This window comes from Chiloscyllium plagiosum, unplaced genomic scaffold, assembly GCF_037043375.1.
Source record: "Chiloscyllium plagiosum isolate Xiang-an unplaced genomic scaffold, Cpla_swu_hap1 HiC_scaffold_18, whole genome shotgun sequence".
Lineage (NCBI taxonomy): Eukaryota > Metazoa > Chordata > Chondrichthyes > Orectolobiformes > Hemiscylliidae > Chiloscyllium > Chiloscyllium plagiosum.
Window position 1 is genome coordinate 41,802,539 of NW_028270156.1, and position 24,539 is coordinate 41,827,077.

Below are 24,539 nucleotides of genomic sequence, written 5' to 3' on the forward strand. Positions count from 1 at the left end.
CAATGGAGGCCAAAAGTTGATTGTTCATATCTTACTACTATCATGACAGATTGCAAACCTTGCTTTATTAGTAGCTTGAACCATCACAGCAAGCAGCAGAGACTATGTTAGGTAGTAGAGGTGTCCTTTAGCCCATTATTAATCCCAGGCATCATGCAGCAATTTTAAATCACTGGTGCAAAAAAGGTGTGACATAAATATGCAAATTTGTAATGATTCACAATTTCAGTTTTAAATTTCATTTGTCTTTTATATAAAGATCAGATCTTTTTATTTCCTACTTTTTGGATAGCAGACTAAAAAAGGAAGATATTGTTTTAAATCCAGGAGAGTTTGCAAAGGGATAGTTGTAGTCTCGAAAAATCATGTTTGGGGATCACATCTCGAGTTAAATACAATCTTGTATTTTCCCTGGAACAGTGAGAGCAAAAGCATACATCATGAAGCTGCTTGACAACAACACTACGATTGGCGCTTGATCAAGTGAGCATTGCAATGTGCTGAAAGGTTCATCACAGAACTGCCCAACCTGCAAAGAAAATTATTTTTAAAAATCTGTTGTCTGTCTTTCTGTCTCTCTCTCTCTCTCTCTCTCTCTCAGTCCCTGTGTAGAGATCTAGGAAAGTTTCCAATAACAGACGGCTAGCTGTTTTCCACTCAGTTTTCTCTGCAAATTCCCTGTTGAGAAGAATAAAATACCTTCAAAGACACTGAAAGGACAAATTCTCTGTCAACCAAGGTAGGACAGCATCGGTATGTAGACAACATTGTGTCTCCAGCAAGAACAAAAAAACTATTTAAAGAAAATAAAACTCATTGAATCCCATGGTCCAAGTTGTGCTGTCAAATTGTGTTTCCATTTTCCCACCCTTAATATGTATGTCATGTTTGTCTTTGTGTACCTGTTTGTGAAGGGGAACATTTAAGAAAGCATAATGTTTAAGTTATGAAGAGATAAATCTTTCACATTTATACAATTCTGGGAATAATAGGATTTAATTTCGAGCATAACACCTCCATGAGTCATGATATTTGTCTTACCAACTGCATCATAATATTTTCCCAAACTATTAATTGTATCATCATTTTACCTCATTCTTGCATTTTAGTGTTACATGCAGATTATATATGGGTGCAATTTGTGTTGACATCAAAACAATAAAAACTAAAATAAAAAGCCAACATTGGTAGTTTCATCATGTGCCTACGCATTTGTTACCAAACACTTGATTAATGTTCTTATATGAAAGGAAATTCAACATCCTCAGCTGATTTGTCCTATATTTGCCTCCAGATCCAGATATCAATATTAATTGTTCGTGGTAACAGCCTAAGCCATTGAACCATCAAGTCGTCTCAGCAACAATGTCACAAAGGCTAACTGTGAATTAGCAATAAATGTTGCCCTTGTCGACAAATCCTAAATCTCATGAAAGGATCTAATAATTGTATACCAAAAGCTTAACTTATGTAAGTTATATGTTTTTCTCATCAGCGAGACAATACCCTGCACCTAACACCAATAATTTGAAGAAAATGTATACATATACCATTGAGAAATTTGAAACACCTCTTAGACTTCCCAACTCACCTTCAACCATTCAAAAATTCAAAAACAACATGTTTTGTATTGATTATAGAATCTTAGTACATCTGTATAAAATGCTTGAGACTGGGTGACGTACAAACTAGAGCTGGGACTGTTGTAAACATTGCAGCTGTTTTGCAGACACCATAATTCTCCAAACAGCAATGAGGTGATGATATGGTGATCTCTTTTAGGTAGTTTTATTTGAGAGAATCAACATCAAAAAAACTCACTTCTCATAACTGAATAAAGATCTTTCAATTCCAAATGAGGGAGTGTTCTGGGGACCTGGGTTCAAATCCTGCCATGGCAGATGGTGGAATGCAAATTTACTTTAGTGGGCGGCACGGTGGCACAGGGGTTAGCACTGCTGCCTCACAGCGCCAGAGACCCAGGTTCAAATCCCGCCTCAGGCAACTATCTGTGTGGAGTTTGCACATTCTCCCCGTGTCTGCGTGGGTTTCCTTCGGGTGCTCCGGTTTCCTCCCCCAATCCAAAAATGTACAGGTTAGGTGAATTGGCCATACTAAATTCTCCGTAGTGTTAGGTGAAGGGGTAAATGGGTCTGGGTGGGTTGCTCTTCGAAGGGTCGGTGTGGACTTGTTGGGCCGAAGGGCCTGTTTCCACACTGTAAGTAATCTAATCTAACTGCCTAAAGTAACAAACAGGGTATTAAATAAAAGTAAAATATTGCAGATGTTGGGAACCTGAAATAAAAACAGGAAGAAACTCAGTAGTTCTGGCAACATTTATGTAGATAGAAACAGAATCAGAATCACAATTTTGAGATGAGCACAAATTCTTCTGAACTGAAAGGAGCTGTCGACTCCTTTTCATAGCCAACGTTTACACCTATTTCACGTACCTTTCTTTTACCACCTTCACTGCCTTCATCTTTTCATCTAAGCAGTCTCACATGCTCCTCCTAAATGTCTACTTCCTCAAAATATTCAAATTACATTAGTAAGACCATGACCTTCCCTGAACAAAATTATGCTAACTATCCCTGTTTAATCCAGAACGCTCCAAGTAAGAGTTGATCTTATCTCTCAATATTGATTCCGGTAATTTTCTTTACTGACCACTACACCACCTGTTTTGGTGTCATCTGCAAACTTTTTAACCATACCGCCTATGTTCACATCCAAATTATTTATAAAAATGACGAAGAGCAGTGGACCCAGCACCAACTCTTGTGGCACACCGTTAGTCTCAGGCCTCTAGTCCGAAAAACAACCCTCCACCACCACCCTCTAACTTTCAAGCCAAATTTGCATCAAATTGGTTAGCTCCCACTGGATCCCATGTGATCTAACTTTAAAAATCAGTCTACCACACAGAACCTTGTTAAATGCTTTGCTGAAGTCCATTAGACCACATCTACCGCTCTGCCTTCATCAACTTTCTTTGTCACCTCTTCAAAAAGCTCAATCAAGTTAGTGAGACACACTTTCCCACACACAAAGCCATGTTGACTATCCCTAATTAGCCCTTGCCTTTCCGAATGCATGTAAATAGAATCTAAGATGTACAGCACGGAAACAGATCCTTCAATCCAACTCATCCATGCCGAAGAGATATCCCAACCTAATCTAGTTCCATTTGCCAGCACTTGACCCATATCCCTCTAAACCCTTCCTATTCACATACCAATCTAGATGCCTTGTAAATGTTGTAAATGTACCAGCTTCCACCACTTCCTCTGGCAGCTCATTCCATTCACACACCACCTTCTGTGTGAAAATGTTGCCCTTTTGGTCCCTTTTATACCTTCCCCTCTCACCCTAAACCTATGCCCTCTAGTTCTGGACTTCCCCACATCAAAGAAAAGACCTTACCTATTTACCCTATCCATACCTCTCATGATTTTATAAACCTCTGTAAGGTCACCACTCAGCCTCCGGCGCTCCAGGCAAAACAGCTCCAGCCTATTCAGCCTCTCCCCATAGCTCAAATCCTGCAACCCACACGAACATCCTTGTAAATTTTGTCTGAACCCTTTCAAGTTTCACAACATCCTTCCAATGGAGGAAGATCAGAACTGCACGCAATATTCCAAAAGTGGCCTAACCAATATCCTGTACAATCGCAACATGATGTCCCAACTGCTATACTCAATGCTCTGACCAGTAAAGGAAAGCATACCAATAAAGGAAAGATTTGGGTGTCATAGTGGCTCAGTGGTTAGCACTGCTGCCTCACAGTGCCAGGGACCCAGGTTCGATTTTAACCTCGGGTGATTGATTGCGTGGAGTTTACACATTCTCCCCGTGTCTGTTTGGGTTTCCTCCAGGTGCTCTGGTTTTCTCTCATAATCCAAAGATGTGCAGATTATGTGAATTGGTCATGCTAAACTGCCCATAGTCAGGGGCGAATATGGGGAATTGGTCTGGGTGGTTTACTCTTCAGAGGGTCGGTATGGACTTTTTGGGCCAAAGGGCCTGTTTCCATACGGTAGGGAATCTAATCTAAAAATGCCTTCTTCACTATCCTATCTACCTGTGACTCCACTAAATCCCCTCCAACAATTTAGCCACTACCAATGTCAGACTCACCAGTCTATAGTTCCTTGACTTTTCCTTACAGCCTTTCTGAAATAATGGTACCACATTAGCCAATCTCCAGTCTCCGGCACGTCACCCATGGCTCTCCATGATACAAGTGTCTCTGCAAAGGGCCTAGCAGTCTCTTTCCTTGCTTCCCACAAAGGTCTGGGAAACACCTGATCAGGTCCAGATATTTATCTGCCTTTATATGTTTAAGACCTCCAGCACCTCCTCTTCTGTAATAAGACGACTTTTCAAGACATCACTATTTATTTCCCCAGGGACCCTAGCTTCCATGTCCTTCTCCACGGTAAATACTGATGCAAAATGTTTGTTTAGTATCTCACTGATCTCCTGTAGTTCCACATATAGAAGGCCACGATGATCTTCAAGGGGCTCTATTCTCTCCCTAGTTACTCCTTTGCCCTCAATGTACTTCCAGAATCTCTTTGCATTCTCAACCCTATTTGCCAATGTTCTCATTCATGTCCCCGCCTACCCTCCTGATCCCTCCATTGTGCCCCTACTGCCCTTATACTCCTCTAGAGACTCACTTGATCGCAGTTGTTTATACAAGACACATGTCTCCTTTTTCTTGATTAGAGCCTCAGTTTCTCAGTCATTCAGCATTCTCTACACCTACCAGACTTGCCTTCACACTAACAGGAACATACTGTCTCTCAACTCACATTTTCTTAGCCCTCCCACTTCCCAACCTGTGAGTAGCTTCCTCCAAATCAAATTTTGAAAGTTCTTGCCTAATATTGTCAAAATTGGCCTTACTTCAAATTAGGATGTTAACTTTTAGATCAGATCTATCCTTTTCCATAACCATTTTAAAACTAATAGAATTATAATCATTGATCTCATCCTTATAATCTGCCGGCTGCAGATGCATCTGTTCACGACAGAATCAGTAAGAGTGACCATCACACAGACTTTGTGGAGATTAAGTCTCACATTCACATTGAAAACACACTCCATTATATGTGGCACTATCACCATGCTCAGTGGGAAAGACCAAACAGATCTAGCAACTCAAGACTAGCCATACTTGAGGCGCTGTGGCCTAACAGCAGCAGCAGAATTGCATTCCGGCACAATCTGCAACCTCATGGTCCTGCATATTCCCACTTAACCATTACCATGAAGACCATAAGAAAAAGGAGTGGAAGTAAGGCCATTCGGCCCATCGAGTCCATTCCACCACTTAATCATGGCTGATGGGCATTTCAACTCCACTTACCCGCACTCTCCCCGTAGCCCTGAATTCCTTGTGAGATCAAGAATTTATCAATCTCTGCCTTGAAGACATTTAATGTCCCAGCCTCCACTGTGCTCCATGGCAATGAATTCCACAGACCCATCACTCTCTGGCTGAAGAAATGTCTCCTAATTTCCGTTCTAAATTGAACCCCTTTAATTCTAAGGCTGTGCCCATGGCTCCTAGACTCCCCACCTAATGGAAACAACTTCCCACCGTCCACCCTTTCTAAGCCATGCATTACCTTGTAAGTTTCTACTGATCTTCCTTCAACCTTCTAAACTCAAATGAGTTTACAATCCCAGGATCCTCAGCCATTCATCGTATGTTAGGCCTATCATTCCAGGGACCATCAGTGTGAATCTCCACTGGACACACTCCAGTGCCAGTATGTCCTTCCTGAGGTGTGGGGTCCAAAATTGGACACAGTATTCTAAATGGGGCCTAACTAGTGCTTCCATCTTCCGCAGCTACAATGGCACCACCCCCACCTTTTCCTCCGCTACATCGATGACTGTATCGCGCTGCCTCGTGCTCCCACAAGGAGGTTGAACAGTTCATCCACTTTACCAACACCTTCCACCCCGACTTCAAATTCACCTGGACCGTCTCAGACTCCTCCCTCCCCTTCCTAGACCTTACCATTTCTATCTCGGGTGACCGAATCAACACGGACATTTACTATAAACCGACCGACTCCCACATCTACCTAGACTACACCTCCTCCCACCCTGCCCCCTGTAAAAACGCCATTCTATATTCCCAATTCCTTTGTCTCCGCCACATCTGCTCTCAGGAGGACCAATTCCAATACCGTACAACCCAGATGGCCTCCTTCTTCAAAGACCGCAATTTCCCCCCAGACGTGATCGACGATGCCCTCCACCGCGTCTCCTCCACTTCCCGCTCCTCTGCCCTTGAGCACCGCTCCTCCAATCGCCACCAGGACAGAACCCCACTGGTCCTCACCTACCACCCCACCAACCTCAATATACAGCGTATCATCCGCTGTCATTGCCGCCACCTCCAAGCGGACCCCACCACCAGGGATATATTTCCCTCCCCTCCCCTATCAGCGTTCCAAAAAGACCACTTCCTCCGTGACTCCCTCGTCAGGTCCACACCCCCCACCAACCCAACCTCCACTTCCAGCACCTTCCCCTGCAACCGCAAGAAATGCAAAACTTGCGCCCACACCTCCCCCCTTACTTCCCTCCAAGGCTCCAAGGGATCCTTCCATATCCGCTACAAATTCACCTGCACCGCCACACACACATCATTTATTGCATCTGCTGCACCCGATGTGGCCTCCTCTATATTGGGGAGACAGGCCGCCTACTTGCGGAACGTTTCAGAGAACACCTCTGGGACAGCCGGACCAACCAACCCAACCACGCCGTGGCTCAACACTTCAACTCCCCCTCCCACTCCACCAAGGGCATGCAGGTCCTTGGACTCCTCCATCGTCAGACCATAGCAACACGACGGTTGGAGGAAGAACGCCTCATCTTCCGTCTAGGAACCCTCCAACCACAAGGGATGAACTCAGGTTTCTCCAGTTTCCTCATTTCCCCTCCCCCCCACCTTGTCTCAGTCAAATCCCTTGAACTCAGCACCACCTTCCTAACCTGCAATCTTCTTCCTGACCTCTCCGCCCCCACCCCCACTCTGGCCTATCACCCTCACCTTGACCTCCTTCCACCTATCGCATTTCCAACACCCCTCCCCCAAGTCCCTCCTCCCTACCTTTTATCTTAGCCTGCTTGGCACACTCTCCTCATTCCTGAAGAAGGGCTCATGCCCGAAACGTCGATTCTCCTGCTCCTTGGATGCTGCCTGACCTGCTGCGCTTTTCCAGCAATACATTTTCAGCTCTGATCTCCAGCATCTGCAGTCCTCACTTTCTCCTCCTAATGCTTTATAAAGTCTCAGAAGCACATCGCTGCTTTTAGATTCCAACCCACTTGGGATAAATGACAGCAACACATTCACTTTCTTAATCATGGACTCAACCTGCAAGTTAACCTTCATAGAATCCTGGACGAGCACTCTCAGATCCCTTTGTACTTATGCTTTATGAATTTTCTCACTGTTTAGAAAATAGCCCTTGCCTGTATTTTTTTTCCCCAAAGTGCAGGACCTCACATTTGCTCACATTTCATCAGCCATTTCTTGGAGTACTCTCCTAAACTGTCAAAATCTTTCTGCAGCCTCCCCACCTCCTCAGTATCACCTGCCTGTCCACCTAACTTTGTACCATCAGCAAACTTTGCCAGAATGCCCCCAGATCATTAATATATAAAGTGAACAACTGCAGCCCCAACACCGAACCCTGCGGGACACCAATTGTCACAGGCTGCCATTCCAAAAAAGAGCCTTTTATCCCAACTTTCTGCCTTCTGTCAGTCAGCCAATCCTCAATCCATGCCAGTAGCTCACCTCGAACACCATGGAACCTCACCTTACTTAGCAGCCTCCTATGAGGCACCTTATCAAAGGCCTTTTGGAAGTCTACATAGATAACATCCACTGTTTCCTTGGAACCTACTTGTTACCTCTTCAAAGAATTCTAACAGGTTTGTCAGGCACAACCTCCCCTTACTAAATCCATGCTGATTTGTTCTAATCTGACCCTGCACCTCCAAGAATTTAGAAATCTCATCCTTAACAACTGATTCTAGAATTTAACCAACAACCGAGGTTAGGTTAATCAGCCTATAATTTTCCATCCTTTATCTTGATCCTTTCTTGAACAAGGAGGTTACAACAGTGATTTTCCAATCATCTGGGACTTTCCCTGACTCCAGAAGATCGCAACCAATGCCTCCGCTGTTTCCTCAGCCATCTCCCTCAGAACTCTAGGATGTAGCCCATCGGGGCCAGGAGATTTAAAATTCTTTAGACCTTTTAGCTTTTCTAGCACTTTCTCATTGTAACAGCTACCAGACTCAACTCTACCCCCGACTCTCCTTAATTGTTGGGATATTACTCATGTCTTCCACTGTGAAGACTGACGCAAAGTACTTATTAAGTTCTTCAGCTCTTTCCTGATCTCCCATCACTCGCCTTCCAGCATCAATTCGGAGTGGCTCAATGTCTACTTTTGCCTCTCATTTGTTTCTTATGTATTGAAATAAACTTTTGCTATCATTTCTAATATTAGCGGCTAGCCTACCTTCATAATTGATCCTCTCCTTCCTTATTTCTCTCTTTGTCATCCTCTGTTTGTTCTTGTAGCCTTTCCAATCTTCTGGTTTCCCAGTGCTCTTGGCCACTTTATAGGCTGTCTCTTTTTCTTTGATACATTTCCTGACTTCCTTTGTCAGTCATGGTTGTCCAGTACCCCCGGCCCCCCAACCTCCACTAACCCCCATCTCCACCGGATAATCTTTTCTTTGGGATGAACCTCTGTACTGTGTCCTCAATTACACCCAGACATTCCTGCCATTGTTGCTCTACTGCCTTCCCCGCAAGAGAAGCCAGGGGATCAACCATGTTTCAATGAAGAGTGCAAGAAAGCATGGCAAGAGCAGCACCAATCATACCTAAAATTGGTCCTCACCCTTAACAATTCCTCCATTGAATCCTCACACTTCTTCCAAACCAAAGGGGTAGCCATGGGCACCCGCATGGGGCTCAGCTAGGCCTGTCTCTTTGTCAGCTACGTACAACAGTCCATCTTCTGTAGTTACACCGGCACCACTCCCCACCTCTTCCTCCGCTACACTGATGACTGCATCGGCGCCACCTTGTGCTCCCGCAAGGAGGTTGAGCAGTTCATCAACTTCACCAACACATTCCACTCTGACACCTCCCTCCCCTTATTGGACCTTGCCATCTCCATCGCTGATAACTGACTTAACACCAACAATTTTTACAAACTCACCGACTCCCACAGCTACCTGGATTACACCTCTTCCCACCCTACCTCCTGCAAAAATGCTATCCCGTATTCCCAATTCCTCCGCCTCCGCCGTATATGTTACCAGGAGGACCAGTTCCACCACAGAACACACCAGATGGCCTCCTTCTTTAAAGACCGTAATTTCCCTTCCCATGTGGTTGAAGATCCCCTCCAACGCATCTCATCCACATCCCACACCTCCGCCCTGAAACTCCACCTCTCCAACTGCAACAAGGACAGAACCCCCCCCCCCCCCCCCCGCCGTCCTCACCTTCCACCCTACCAACCTCCACGTGAACTGCATTGTCCGCCACCTACAAACGGACCCCACCAGGAAGGATATATTCCCCTCCCCATCCCTATCCGCTTTCCGCAAAGACCGTTTCCTCCATGACTACCTGGTCAGGTCCATGTTCCCCCAACAACCCACCTCCCCCTCCTGGCACCTTCCCCTGCCACCGCAGGAATTGCAAAACATGCACCCACACCTCCCCCCTCACCTCCATCCAAGGCCCCGAAGGAGCCTTCCACATACATCAAAGTTTCACCTGCACATCCACCAATGTATTTTATTGTATCCGTTGCTCCCGATGTGGTCTCCTTTACATTGGGGAGACTGGACGCCTTCTCGCAGAGCACTTTAGGGAACATTTCCGGGACACACGAACCAATAAACCCCACCGCCCCTTGGCCGAACATTTCAACTCTCACTCCCACTCTGCCAAGGACATGCAGGTCCTGGGCCTCCTCCACCGCCACTCCCTCACCACCCGACGCCTGGAGGAAGAACGCCTCATCTCCCACCTCAGAACACTTCACCAGTTTTCTCATTTCCCCTTCCCCTACCTTACCCCAGTTCCAACCGGCCAGCTCAGCACCATTCTCATGACCTATCCTACCCGCCAATCTTCCTTTCCACCTATCTGTTCCACCCTCCTCTCTAACCTATCACCTTCATTCCCACCTCCATCCACCTATTGTACTCTTAGCTAACTTCTCCCCAATCCCACCCCCTCCCATTTATCTCTCCACCCCGGAGGCTCCCTGCCTTATTCCTGATGAAGGGCATTTGCCCGAAACGTCAATTTTCCTGTTCCTCAGATGCTGCCTGACTTACTGTGCTTTTCCAGCACAACTCTAATCTTGACCCTAAAAATGAGGGGTCAACCTGTGAAGCTACCAAACAGAACTATCTGCATGCCAAACAGCATAAACAGCAAGTGATAGACAGAGCTCAGTGAACCTAAACTAGTGGACCAGATCTAAGATCTGCAGTCCTGCCATATAAAGTCATGAATGGTGATGGACAATTAAACAACTCATTGGAGTAAGGGGCTCCACAAATATCCCCATCCTCAATGATCAGTGCAAACATAAGGCTGAAGTATTCACCAGCATTACAGACACCAGTCTTCAGCCCATTTGATTCACTCCATGTGATATCAAGAAACAGTTGGAGGCAACAGTACTGAAGACTTGTGCTTCAGAACTAGCTGCTCCCCTAGCCAAGCTCCTCCAGTGTAGTTACAACACTGGCATCTACCCAACAATGTGGAAAATTGTCCAGCTATTTCCTGTACACAAAAACGACAAATCCAACCCAGTCAATTACCGCACAGTTTACTCTCAATCATCAGCAAAGTGATGAAAGGTGTCATCAGCACTTGCTCAGCGATGCCCAGTTTCAGTTTCACCAGGGCCACTCAACTCCTGACTTCATTATAGCCTGGATTCAAATATTGACTCCCCAAAGCCAGTCCATCATCCAGGAAGCACAAGTAAGGAGTGTGCTGCAATGCTCCCCAGTTGCCTTGATAGGAGCAGCACCAGTATCACTCAAGAAGATTGACACCATCCAGGACAAGGTAGCCCACTAAATTGCCACAACATCCATTCCCTCTAACACCGACTGAATAGCAAGATGCATTGCAGAAGCTCACCAAAACTCCTTAGACAATACCTTACAAACTCATAATCACTTTCAGCTATAAAAAGGTTAAGAGAGCAGATGAATAGAAAAACCACTCCAAGTTCCCTCCAAGCCACTCATCATCCGGACTTGGAAATACATCACTGTTCCTTCATGGTCGGTGGAACACCTTCCCTTATGCCATTGTGGGCCTACCTATAACGCACAGACTGCAGTGGTTTAAGCAGGCAGCTCACTACCACCTTACCAACAGCAACTAGGGACAGGTAATATTATATGATATAAAAGGTACCTCAAGTACATATTGCCTCCATCAGAGAAGGTTGTCCTATTAGGAGAGATTGAGTAGACTGGGACTGAACTCACTGGAATTAAGAATGGCAGGATCGGGGGGGGGGTCTTATAGAAATGCATAAAATGATATGGGGAATAGATAGTATAGGAGCTGGGAGGTCATTTCCACTGGCGGATGAATCTAGAACTGGGGGTATAGCCTCAAAATAAGAAGAACCAGATTTACGACTAAGTTGAGGAGGAACTTCTTCACCTAAAGGGTTGTGAATCTGTGGAATTCTCTGCCCAGTTGAGGCTACCTCGTTAAATGTTTTTAAGGCAACGATAGACAGATTTGTGAACAGTAAAGGAATTAAGACTTACGGTGAGCAGAAGGGTAAGTGGAACTGAGTCCATGAAAAGATCAGCAATGATCTTATTGAATGGTGGAGCAGGCTCAATGGGCCAGATGGCTATTCCTGCTCCTATTTCTTATGTTCAAATGAGGATTAAGTGCAGTTTGAAATTCTGACTAAATACATGTAAAGAAGGGAGAATATGATTCGAAAATAACTTTTGTATCTTTTTAAAATCATTGAAAATGTAATTATAATCAAAGTATTTGTATTGGCAAGCTAATGAAGAACAGTTTATTTAACATCTTAAAACTATACAAATGCTTAAATGGTTAATCTCCCATTCCTCACTTCTGCTACAGTTAAAACTATTACTAAAAATGAACAGAAATCATAGATGGTAAGGACAGTTACTAGCGACTAGTTCAGTGAGAAACCTTGATTCCATTGTCTCATCTGCAATGCTTATGCATTTTCCCTTAATCATACAGCAAACTAAGAACTCTATTGTTAATGCAATGCGAATTAAACTTATCTGAAGTGAAGTCCTGCTATGCATTAATGTATGAGCAATCAACATATTTGAAAGAAGCTTTTGCATGTTTGTTTGATATGAATGCTAAACTGCTTAAAGAATCCATGTTAACCACACAGTCGAGTTGTATCCAAATGTTACTGACTACACATGAAGCAAACATTGTTCAAGTTGCAAAATCTGGTATTACAGGTAACCGAGAAACAGATACATCTCTAAAATCGAATTACTGATTTACGTAGAGTACTAGTTCTTTTATTGTTGTGCACCAGAAAATTGATGAATAGAACTAACTGCAAACCAGTATGAAAGCATTGTTATTTTCAAAACATACTTTTTCTCTTATAGTGCAAGTCAGTAGCCAATGCTTAATGAATAGCAGTAATAATAGCACCATCTGGTGTTCTTCTAGGATCAAGAACCAAAATGAGAAGGACATGAAAAATGTCTTCAAAGAAGAACAGGTAAGCAACTTAAACTGACCCACAAAACCTGTTTGCCTGCTGGATTTGGATTTATTTCAGTGTACACCATTGCTGACCACTGGTTGGCATTGTTACTGTTATACTGTTATGCACATAGCCGATTGCTGTCAGCAACATAAATCATTCCCTGCAAAATACAAATCTTCACTTTATTAAAGTCTCAAGCATGGAAAAAAAAATCTAGTCTTATTCTTTACTCGCTAAAATATTATAGGATGTACAATAGTCATAGAGTCAGATAGACTCCAGAGCCATTTAAAGATGACAGGTAGGGTCAAACACTGGGATTCTCAGATCATTCCCAGCACTCTGAACTATTAAAGGCATGAAATAAAAGCTGAAGGTAACAAATCACACACTGCACCCCATTGCAGGGGAGGTATTCGTTTTTTCGTGCAGACGAGCCAGTTTCTGCATGACTCGTGATCCACAGTCTAGATTCAGGAATCTCTTGAAAGTCAAATTCAAAACGCTTCACACAGGTGTGTACCTCTTCCTACTGCATGTTGTGCCCCACACCCCCACCTCCCCCTCCCCAGAATGTCAACTAATGGGCCTTCCTCGTCATGCACCCAGCAATCTATATAATTATATATTATACATGCTAAGAAGTCAAATTTATAAAAGGATTATGTAACAGGGAGGCATGAGCCCTTCTTCAGGAATGAGGAAAGTGTGCCAAGCAGGCTAAGATAAAAGGTAGGGAGGAGGGACTTGGGGAGGGGCATTGGAAATGCGATAGGTGGAAGGAGGTTAAGGTGAGGGTGATAAGGTGAGGGTGACAGGGTGGAGTGGGGGTGGGGGCAGAGAGGTCAGGAAGAAGATTGCAGGTTAGGAAGGTGTGGCCGATGTGGCCTCCTCTATATTGGGGAGACAGGCCGCCTACTTGCGGAACATTTCAGAGTACACCTCTGGGACACCCGGACCAACCAACCCAACCACCCCATGGCTCAACACTTCAATTCCCCCTCCCACTCCACCAAGGGCATGCAGGTCCTTGGACTCCTCCATCGCCAGACTATAGCAACACGACGGCTGGAGGAAGAGCGCCTCATCTTCCGCCTAGAAACCCTCCAACCACAAGGGATGAACTCAGATTTCTCCAGTTTCCTCATTTCTCCTCCCCCCACCTTGTCTCAGTCTCAACCCTCGAACTCAGCAACACCTTCCTAACCTGCAATCTTCTTCCTGACCTCTCCGGCCTATCACCCTTACCTTAACCTCCTTCCACCTATCGCATTTCCAACGCCCCTCCCCCAAGTCCCTTCTCCCTACCTTTTATCTTAGCCTGCTTGGCACACTTTCCTCATTCCTGAAGTGCTCATGCCCGAAATGTCGATTCTCCTGCTCCTTGGATGCTGCCTGACCTGCTGCGCTTTTCCAGCAACACATTTTCAGCTCTGTCCTCTTCCAGGCCAATATCCTCAGTATTGAGGCACTGGAGCACAAACTGGAGTGGACATATCCCCTAAGGCAACAACCACTTTGAGCATCACCGAATGGAGCACGTGGAGGCCAAACACTAGTAGCAGAAACAGTGTGCAGAATCCAGAGCATCCCACCCACTCACCTTTTCAAAAACCAGCTGCCCTAATGGCAGAGCCTCCAGTTCCAGAACTGGACTGTTCAATCACTGCAGAACCCACAACCCAGGTGGAAGCAAATCATCTTCAACCCTGAGGGTCTGCCAAGGAGGGAGGATTTAGAAATAGGCTAATGCCACAAGACATTATGTTAGTGAATATGTTTAAAAGGCAACATGTACGTATCCTTCATTATGTAGAATATATAATAGAAAATGTGATTGAAAGTGTATTATTTCTCACTAATGTATTGCAAAAGTAAACTCTCAATCTACCACTGACAATACCCTTTAGTTTGGTAATATCAGAAAGGTTTATTTTTTAAACAGCATTAGATTAAAAATAAACAACTGGAGATGTGAGAACAATTATGTAACAAAACACTTTTGGGGTCTGAAATCAAAAATAACATTTTTGTGATTGCGATATCACAAACATCTGAATGAAATTTTCTAACCATTGAACAAAACATGTTGACAGTACAGAAGGGGCCAATGTGCACAACATAAATGCTCCTGCTTTTGCTAGCGCAAGACTAACCTTGTCCTGATCTGTCCTCATTTTTCTCCAGTATAAATATTTATCCAATTTCCTCCTACATACTGAATGGTCTCTATTCCTTATGATAAAGCATGCTATCATTCAGCATAACATTTTGCAAAATTTTGGTCTATTGTGTTCTAACAAGCTTTCTATGGAAAAATTCAACTATTAATGATTGAAGCATAAAATTTTATTGTTTGAGGCCATTAAAAGCCTTGTTGTGCAAAAGGAATCTCTCCAACAAGGTATGATGCCACACAGAAGTATGATGGAAAGTGCATGTTCGTGTTAATATTTATTTATTTCTGTCTCAGTTACTTCAGTCTGGGAAATAATAGTGATAAATATAACACATTATGGAATATATTTGCCAAAAGTGACATTTTACGACAACTATAGCTTTCAATTGTTTTTTGTATTTTATTTTCTATTCATACAAAATAGTACAACGTAGTAAATGCACTGGTTATAAATGAAATATTAATTGGAAACTTCTGCTGAGAAACACACGCAAACATCAACTCATTGCTTACCCATATACAAAGGAGTTCCACAGGTTGCCTGTAACATTTTGTCACTACCAACACCCCCTTTCTGTACAGAAAGTCCAAAATCAGTTACCTGGGTAAAGAAAACATTTTAGAACGGATTGCAGAACATAGCATGGAATACACTGCAATGCATTTCTCTGAGTATCAACTTTCTACAGTTCTCCCATTAAGTGAATTCTTCAGCAAGGTGTTTCACTGACAAATCTTTGTAGAGTTTCCATTATGGATGATAACAAGCTTAATCTTTACAAAGTATTTTTACCTGTCAAAGACTGCTCCTCTGATGATGGAAACTGTTTAAAGTACAAACACAAAATCTTTGTCTTGAGACCCAGGGGTTTTTAAATGATTTGTCAATGAAGCAGAACTCATTTCTTCATTACTGTATGATCATGCTTAAAACTGACTAGTCAGAGAAATTTTAATTTATTTAAATTTGTATAAATTTGTAATTGAAATCTAGATAGAACACATAACACTCCATCTACATTACTGGTTCTGACAAGAAGAGGAGCTTAATTTGTGAATTTAAAACCATTGCAAATGAATAACTACAGATTTAACAGATTTTCCCTCAGGTCTCATACCAATGGATACTGAACAATCTCAAAATGGCAAACTGCATGGGTCAGAATACACATCTATTCAGAAATATGTCTCATTTACTTTCATAATTTTAGATGGAGAAAAATGAGACAATATATTTGTGAATATGCATAATGACATGGTCAATTTTCTGTGATTTGCTGCACCCAATTATTCTGGGCATCTGATCACAAACCCAGGAAAACCTTTCCTAAAATGCTTACTCAATCAGGAATATTAATGAAAAGAATTGATGTGCATAACACAACAGGTATATAAACTAAATTTAGATGTAAGTCATTCAAAACAAGAAAATATTAGCCTGCACTTATTTTTGGTACAGAAAAACTGTCTTGACAAAAGGCACTTTTGTCAAAAGGAGCAATCAGACAAAGAATTGAGTGAAGCAAAGGAGATTTTAAAGAGAAACACTAAAGGTTTAGGCAGAGATAAGTATTTAAAATAGTTTTAAAGAAAGCAAGGACTTTTGTCACAGTAAGCAAAAAAGAAGGAATATTGTGTTGAACATTTACAAGGCTCCCATTAGGTCAAAATAGACAACTACAACCAGTTTTGGTCACCCCACACTTTAGAAAGCATGTGTGTCCTTGAAAAGGTATACAGATAAATTGATGGAATAGTTCCAGAGATAAAGAATTTTAGCTATAAGATTACGTTGGAAAATCTAATATTGTTTTCCTTAGAACAAGGGATGTTTAATGGAGGTATGCAAAATTATTATGGATTTAAATGACATAGACATAAAAAAAACTTCCCATTAGCTGATGCTTTAAAAGACAAAGGGACATAGTTTTAAGATTTTGCAGCAATGAGGAGGAGACTTTTATATACACTGAGTGGTAATGACTTGGAATTAGCTGCATATGAGGCAGAGATGATAACATAATTGAGGAGGCAATGATAAATGATTTTGAAAGGAAACTTGAGGTAAATAAATTTGCAAGACTAGAGGGTGAAGTGGGAGATTGGATTGACGGAATTGCTCTATAAAGAGCCAGCCATGGAGACAATGAACTAATTTCCCTCATTCTGTGCCATATTGGCTTGAGAAAATTCTACAAAAGCAAGCAAGTTCATGCAAGCAGATATAACCATAGAATTACAGAATCATATACTCCCTAATTGCAGAAAGAAACCATTCGACCCATTGAGTCTGCACCAACCCTCCAAACAGTATCCCACTGGAATCCAGCCCCCATAATCCCGCATTTGCCATGGCCAACCAACCTAACTTGCATATCTCTAGACATTACGGGACAATTTAACATGGCCAGTCCACCTAACCCGTACATCTTTGGACTGTGGGAAGAAACTGGAGCACTCGGCTGAAACCATGCCAACATGAGGAGAATATGCAAACTCCATTCAGACAGTCACCCAAGGCTGAAATTGAATCCAGGTCTCTGGTTCTGAGAGGCAACAGTGCGAATCACTGAGCCACCATGCTGCCCTAAAGGTGATCAATAAGGTGAGATCATTCCATCCCTCACAACTATTGTGCCATTCTATTAGAGAATGAGGTGATCTGTACCTCTTCCATTTATCCCTCTTTGCTCAGTAGTCCTTGTTACTCATACCCAACAAACATCCAACTGTTCTGAAGGAGACTCATCTATACTAGACTCAAGACATTACCTGTTTCCTTCTCCATAGATACTGTCTGACTTGCTGAGTTTCTCCAGCATTGTTTATTTTTATTTCAGATTTACAGCATCCACAGTATTTTGCTTTTATTTGAAACATTTATTAAGTTTAGTCACAAAATGTCAACTGAATCAACATCCAATCTTTTGAGATAAAGCATTCCAGGTTTCCAGTACTGCATATGTAAAATAAAAACTTCTTGATTTCACTTCTGACTTCCGTAGATCTCATTTGAAGAATTATGCCCCCCATGTTCTGGTTTCCTCTAGTAAAGGACACAGTTTCTCTGTATCTATTCTAGAAAACCCTATTGTTATTTTAAAGGCCTCAATGAGTTCATCCACCCAGCCTTCTAAACTCAAAGATTTACAAAGTATATCAGACTTCTCCTTATAAATCCATTCCTTTAGCCCCATTAGCATTCAAATCCATCAGTGCTACACCCCTTTTCATGGCCAATTTAATTTTGCTCAGGTGCAGTTCCCAAAACTATACACAAATGGTATCTGAGAAAGACTCTTGAATTGCTCCCTCACTTCTGAATTACAATCTCCTTCAGATGATAGGCAACATTTTAATAACCTTTTTGATTTCTTATTCACCTGTGCACTATCTTGTATTGATTTGTATATGAATGCACTTCAATTGTTTTGCACCTGCGCAGATCTAGTCTTAAGAAAATATTCCGGACTTGTCTTGAGCTAACCTAAACTTAATATTTCCCAATGTTGAATTCAATTTGCCATAGATATTCTCACATCTGCTCCCATTTCCACAAACTGTGCCTCCTAATTTATTTGGATATGCAACTCTTTATTCCTTCATGCAAATCAGCAAGCATGAAATGTTTAGGTAGGGAAAAGGTTGCAGAGAATGACAGTTTAAAGGCCAAAAGCAGTTCTCTACATTGGAGTGATTTTAAAGGGCAATGCACAAAAGGCCAGAGTTGAGGAGTAGAGGAAGGACTTTGAAGAGCAGGAAGAAGTTACACGCAGTAAAATATTGAAGGTGTTTTAAATATGTTGGATTGAATTTTGAATTGAAGTGGACTTAACTTTGAATTGAAGATGAATAGAAACCAGGACTCTATGTGGCACAGCTGCTGTGGTATTAGAAGCTCATAGGAGAAAGTGAGGACTGCAGATGCTGGAGATCAGAGCTAAAAATGTGTTGCTGCGCTTTTCCAGCAACACATTTTCAGTATTAGAAGCTCATCCTGAGATTAAGTAAAAATCCGCAGCTATAAACAGTCTGGCTCAGACTGAAGAAGTGGCTGAAAAGGAATACGCGGTCATTGGAAAAGATAGAGAGCTTGTGGTCTTAGACAAAGACAATAAGTTCAATCTTCTCAATGTTCAGTTTCTGAGGATTGTTAACAAACTGCCTGACAGCACAGAAACACAAGTTGAGAGATGACAGAGTTAGTGTCACAGCGTGGAAACTGCTGGTACTTTAGCTAATGTTAAAAAATTGGTTACTCGATCCATGCTCTGAAATGGTTGAAATCAAACTGGATGATTTTTATCAGGTTTCTCAACTTCTGCTAAAATCATGAGGCAGTTGAAAGTTTATTACTTGCATGTGCAGACTCTAAGCCCTATCTCATTCCAGAAAAGTTCTTCTCATGCTGCCAGAAAGAAACGAACCAATGATCTCAGAAACTGAAACAAAAATAGAAGTTGCTGGAAAAGCCCTGAACTCTGGGTCACCAGACCAAAAATGTTAACTGATTTCTCAGCACAAATACTGCCAGACCTGCTGAGGTTTTCCAGCAACTTCTGTTTTTGTTTCTGATTTACAGCATCCAAGTTCTATTGGTTTTTATTTACCTCAGAAACAGACCTTTAACAACTATTTAATTCCACAATTGATGCCATTTACCTTGATGTTCAGTTTCATGTCAATTTCACTGTCGCTTTCATTGTTTTTAACCAAGATGTTTTCCAGTTTTAAATCCCGATGGACAATATCTGTAGAAAGACCACATAATATTCAAAATGTACATATGCAATGCAAGTAATCTGCTGAATTTAACATATTTAAGCACTTAGATAATTCCTCTCAGACACTGCCTCTTAATAAGTACTTTAAATTGGACTCAAAGTAAGAAAAAACTAATTTAACTTATTCCACCTAGAAGACATCCCAATGCACTTTCCAAGAAATGTGTTAACCATCAAATAGAGAAAGTGTCACTATGTAAACAAACACAGCAAGATCTCACAAACAGCCACTGGATGAAAAAAAAGTTAATCTATTTTTGTGATACTGGGTGAGGGATCAATATTGAATAGGATACGGTGTAACTCTTTGCTCTTAGAATATTCTATGGTATCTTTGTCATTAGCCTTAACCACAGGGTTTACTGTTTCACCAAAACAATAGCACAACATCCAATGCGACACCTACTTAATAACATAGTGGACTGAAGATTCCAGATTACCTACCCAAATTCTAGAATAGATCTGAATCTTTAACTCAAACAGGAGGTAGAGTTACACTACAATAAAAGACCAGCTTATCAATGCTAAAGTCCACAGGTACAGATTTGAGCCCATCGGAGATATGGGGAAAGATGTACTTAGCCTAAGACCTTGCAGTTCAAAACACATCCTTATTCTATGATACTAGTTGCCAAATTTCAGGCATTAAAAGTATCAACTCACTTTGATGGTGACAGAATGTGGCAGGGGTGGAGGGTTCCAAGTGGGTGAGCGAAGTAGAGTGATATATAAATGAATATTCTTAGGGTAGGTCAGGTGCTGGTTTGGGCTGGAGAGAGTACAGGAACTAGAAGGCAGGACCAAGGGCTGTTGCGAGCTGCAAGGTAGAGGTGCAGGTGTTTATGGCAGTGGGAGGGGGGGGGGGGGGGGGGGGGGCGGGCGGGGAGAATGTGGAATCAGTTCCAGCAATAATAGAGATTCAGTTTAACAGTTATCAAGGAGCTAAAGTAGCTTTTTAAATCTCCACTTTTTCTGAGTGACCATCAAGCTTAATTTTATTTCAACTCTTCAAATTATCCAACTTTAATAAATTATTTCAGAAGATTCCAGATGCAGAAGAATACACATTGGGAAAGAATTTCAATGGAATATGTTGTGTTGGGGATTCTGCAGGCATCACCACACAACTCCAGTCTACCAGCTCCAATGCTTCTATTGCAATCGGAATGTCTGGGTCAATGTATTTTGCAACTACTATTTTGAAATGGAATATTTCAAAAACACCTATGCTCACTGTACCCAAGATATTTCTAATTGGGCCTCTACTGCAAAAATTTTAAAACTTACAAGTTTCTCCAAACTTTTAAAATATTGAACACCATAACATCAAATCAAAGAATTATTATTTCCTAGGTATAGACCAGAGCTTTTAAAACTTGTTCCCTTTTTAGTTGCAAATGGCTGTTATATTTCTAATATTTCTCCTCCTGATTGTCGTTGACTTTTGTTGAAGAAGGGCATATATGTGACTATAGATTGAGATTAGATTACAGAATCTCAGAACTTTAATGGTATGCAAGGAGACTGTTCAGGCCAACATGTCTGTATTGGCTCTCTGAGCATTTATAATTAGTGCCAATGCCTTGCCTTTTCTCCGTAATCCAGCACATTGGAAGATTACCTAAATAGAAACAACGCCTCCTGAATGCCTCATTTGAACCTGCCTTTAATGTTACACTTTGCTCAGATGGTCTCTACTATCAAGTAGCTTTCTGATTTCCACATTCAAGGCTCTCACATAAATAATGACACTTGGCTAGGTATTAGAAAATTAACGTTCTCTGAAAATTGTAAACCCAGCAAGAAATCTTTTTAAGATGACAAACCAGGTGTGTCATCTTTCCACTGTAATGTAGAGGTGTTTTCAATGATGTGGCATATTAGGTATATTTTGGTGCAATTCAAATTTGTAAAAATGGTAGTATCCAACCTTTTGGTTATTCAATCAAAATTGAAATCACATTGCAATTATGTTACAAAATATTCTGAAATTTCTAATACAATGCCCCATCTTCAGCAAACTAATCTTCACACAATGTTAATTTTGTACAACGCATTAGGGAAGACAAAGAGTAATCTGCAGTATAACAAAACAGGATTCACTTTGACAGATATCTGCCAATAAATAATAGAATGAGTGCAACAAACTTAGAACAATGAGGAAAACCAACAACGTGTTCCAGCAATATTTCTCAACAGATAAAATGACGGGATTTTTTTACATATTGTTTACTGTTTGTATTAATAGCAATAAATTGCTATTTGCATGGCTTGGGATTCTAACAGACGTACTCTTTACATTTGATACTAATTTTAAATTTGACCGTGAAACCACAGGACAAGTGAGACAGAAATATCACAGCAAAAAGAAATCTTTCAGAGAGTCAGTGAAAAAGCATGCTATCACCATTGATTCAATTACATACAAAACTCAAAAGTGCAAAAACAACCAAGACTTTGCAAGCCAAGTTATGATAGTCCGATATGTTATCTTTAGTAAAATTTCCCTGGTCACCAGTGACTTACTAAAAGACTCCTTATACTACCTTCATGACCTCTCAAAGCTTGAAAAATATTTTGAAAGTATAGTGAAATTTTAAAATTTAGGAAATGCAACAGCCAACAGACACAAGGAAAGATACCACAAACAGCAATGCAGTAATAGCTTGATATTCTATTTTTAGTCATATTACATGAGGCATAAATATAGCAAAATTTGAGACTGATAAACAAGTGAATAAAGTTTATTTCATTAATTCTGCATTTCTGATCCATTAACATTTTATTAGGTGAATAAAATTTTAAGATCTCTTTTAAAAAGGTGTGAAACTTTTAAATGTTGATGCTAAGAGATAGAGGAGACGTACAAGGAACAAAGTTAGAATCATAGAATCCCAACACATTGTAGGAAGAGGCCATTCAGCCATCAAGTCTACACTGACCATCTGTAAAGTATCTCACCCTATTGCCATAACTCCACATGGGGTTTTTAACCAAGGAAATAGCAAGAAATTCAATTACATAGTAGTCTCATTGCCAGGGAATGGAATAGAAGAACAGGAAGACTTACTACAATTGTAATTGTACAAGTGCATAGGGCTCTCGTGATTATTTGACCCATGTTATGTGTAGCTTAGAATGACGAAAGATGAGCTATATGAAACAAAAGAGATTTAGAAGAGATGTGTTTAGGTAGAAACAGAGTCAGAGTCAGAGGGGTCTAAATCTTTGGAAATATCAATGTCACTGTGTTGCTCCATTAGAATATGAAATATATTCAAGATTGAAATAGATAGATTTCTAATCTGTGAGGGAATCAAAAAATATGGACAACAGACAGAAAAATAGATTTGAGGCAGATCAGCCCCAGGAGCAAGGTGCAAGGGGTCACTGATCCATACTTGCTCCCATTTCCTAAGTAGTCATATTCAATAATTTTGTTATTGCAAATACTTTTTTTTAAAATTACTACCGGAACTATAAGCTTTCATTAAATGAATACGTATTATGTATTTTATAATTTAGAATTATAAAATTGCTATTTTACTTACCATAAGTACATGGTAATTTCTTAATTCCTGCAATGAATTCTTACCATTTTTATGTAGGTAAGCAATTGCACTTGCTAGGCTTCGAATCACATGTCTCGTCTCTTTCTCACTTAAGCGTTTTTTTCTATGAAGGACTGTACTTAGTTCTCCGCCTTCACAGACCTCTGTCACCAAGTATACCCGCTGAAAGAAGCCAATAATTATGTTATCGATTAGGGAGCTCTTACAGTCCTCATTATCAAAGTATTTGGTTTCTTTTTAAATGATGATATGTTTTGTTCAAGGTTATTGTACCCCCCACCCAGGCATCTCGTTAATAATAAATGCTGTTCTTAGAAAGTTTAAAATGCATGTAACCATATTAGTTGGAATGACTGAATTGCTCCAGTCTATCTCTGTCATAAATAAAGTATAAAATGTCACAATCTACAGTTGCTTAATTAAACAAGTAAGCAATTACTACATCAATTCCATCACTTTCACTGATAGTTCAAAAAATGTTGTTTCATTATAAAATAGGAAAGGCAAGAAAGTGACATATACAAAAATGTTTTTTTTTTCTGAAATTTATACCTAAAATGGCACACTATTGATCCCTATTTAACTAGCAATTTTCAGCAAGAACAGTTTCTTTGGTCATCTAATGAAACCCAGGGCAAAAAACTCAACCACGATCAAAAGCAAAGTAAATATCACAATCACTTCTCAAACAGATACATGCCAGTTTCACAATCGAAAGTAAGCCAAAATCACAGTTATGTCTAAGATGTGTTGACGAAACAAATTTCAAGAGAGCAAGATGATACAAAAGCTTCAAATATTACCTCATTTACCCAGCTCAGTTTCAATTTTGTTACAACCACTATATTATCTAATAAGTCCTGGAACTCCCAGTCCTCGTGGCCATGTGGGTTCAACTTTTTTGCTCCAAGGAGACAGCTGAGTACCACCTTCTCAAGAGCAACTAGCGATGAGCAATAAATGCTGGCCCAGCCAATGATACCTATTCTCCATGAATGAATAAAAAAAAAGTTTCAAAAGACAATCTACTTTAGTAAATTGACAAGATAGTGTTTGGACAGAAAAGTGGAAGAGTGGATTCCCAATTGTAGCAAAATCTCTGAAATCAAAATGAAAACCAAGTGGTTGGATCAGCAAAGTGAGAACAATACGCCAG

General features: G+C 41.1%; 1 protein-coding gene across 13 annotated transcripts in view; it reads right to left on the bottom strand.

Moving 5' to 3' along the window:
- Nucleotides 1–24,539, bottom strand: part of stk33 (serine/threonine kinase 33) — a 168,508-nt gene that overhangs the window by 49,902 nt on the left and 94,067 nt on the right. For all 13 annotated transcript variants that reach the window (XM_087996544.1, XM_087996538.1, XM_043705842.2 and 10 more), the window contains 3 exons: nucleotides 23,407–23,545; nucleotides 19,690–19,778; nucleotides 15,541–15,628 (listed from right to left, as the gene is read on the bottom strand). In XM_087996544.1, the coding sequence (XP_087852670.1) occupies nucleotides 15,541–15,628; nucleotides 19,690–19,778; nucleotides 23,407–23,545 (316 nt within the window). The remainder of the gene's footprint in view (nucleotides 1–15,540; nucleotides 15,629–19,689; nucleotides 19,779–23,406; nucleotides 23,546–24,539) is intronic.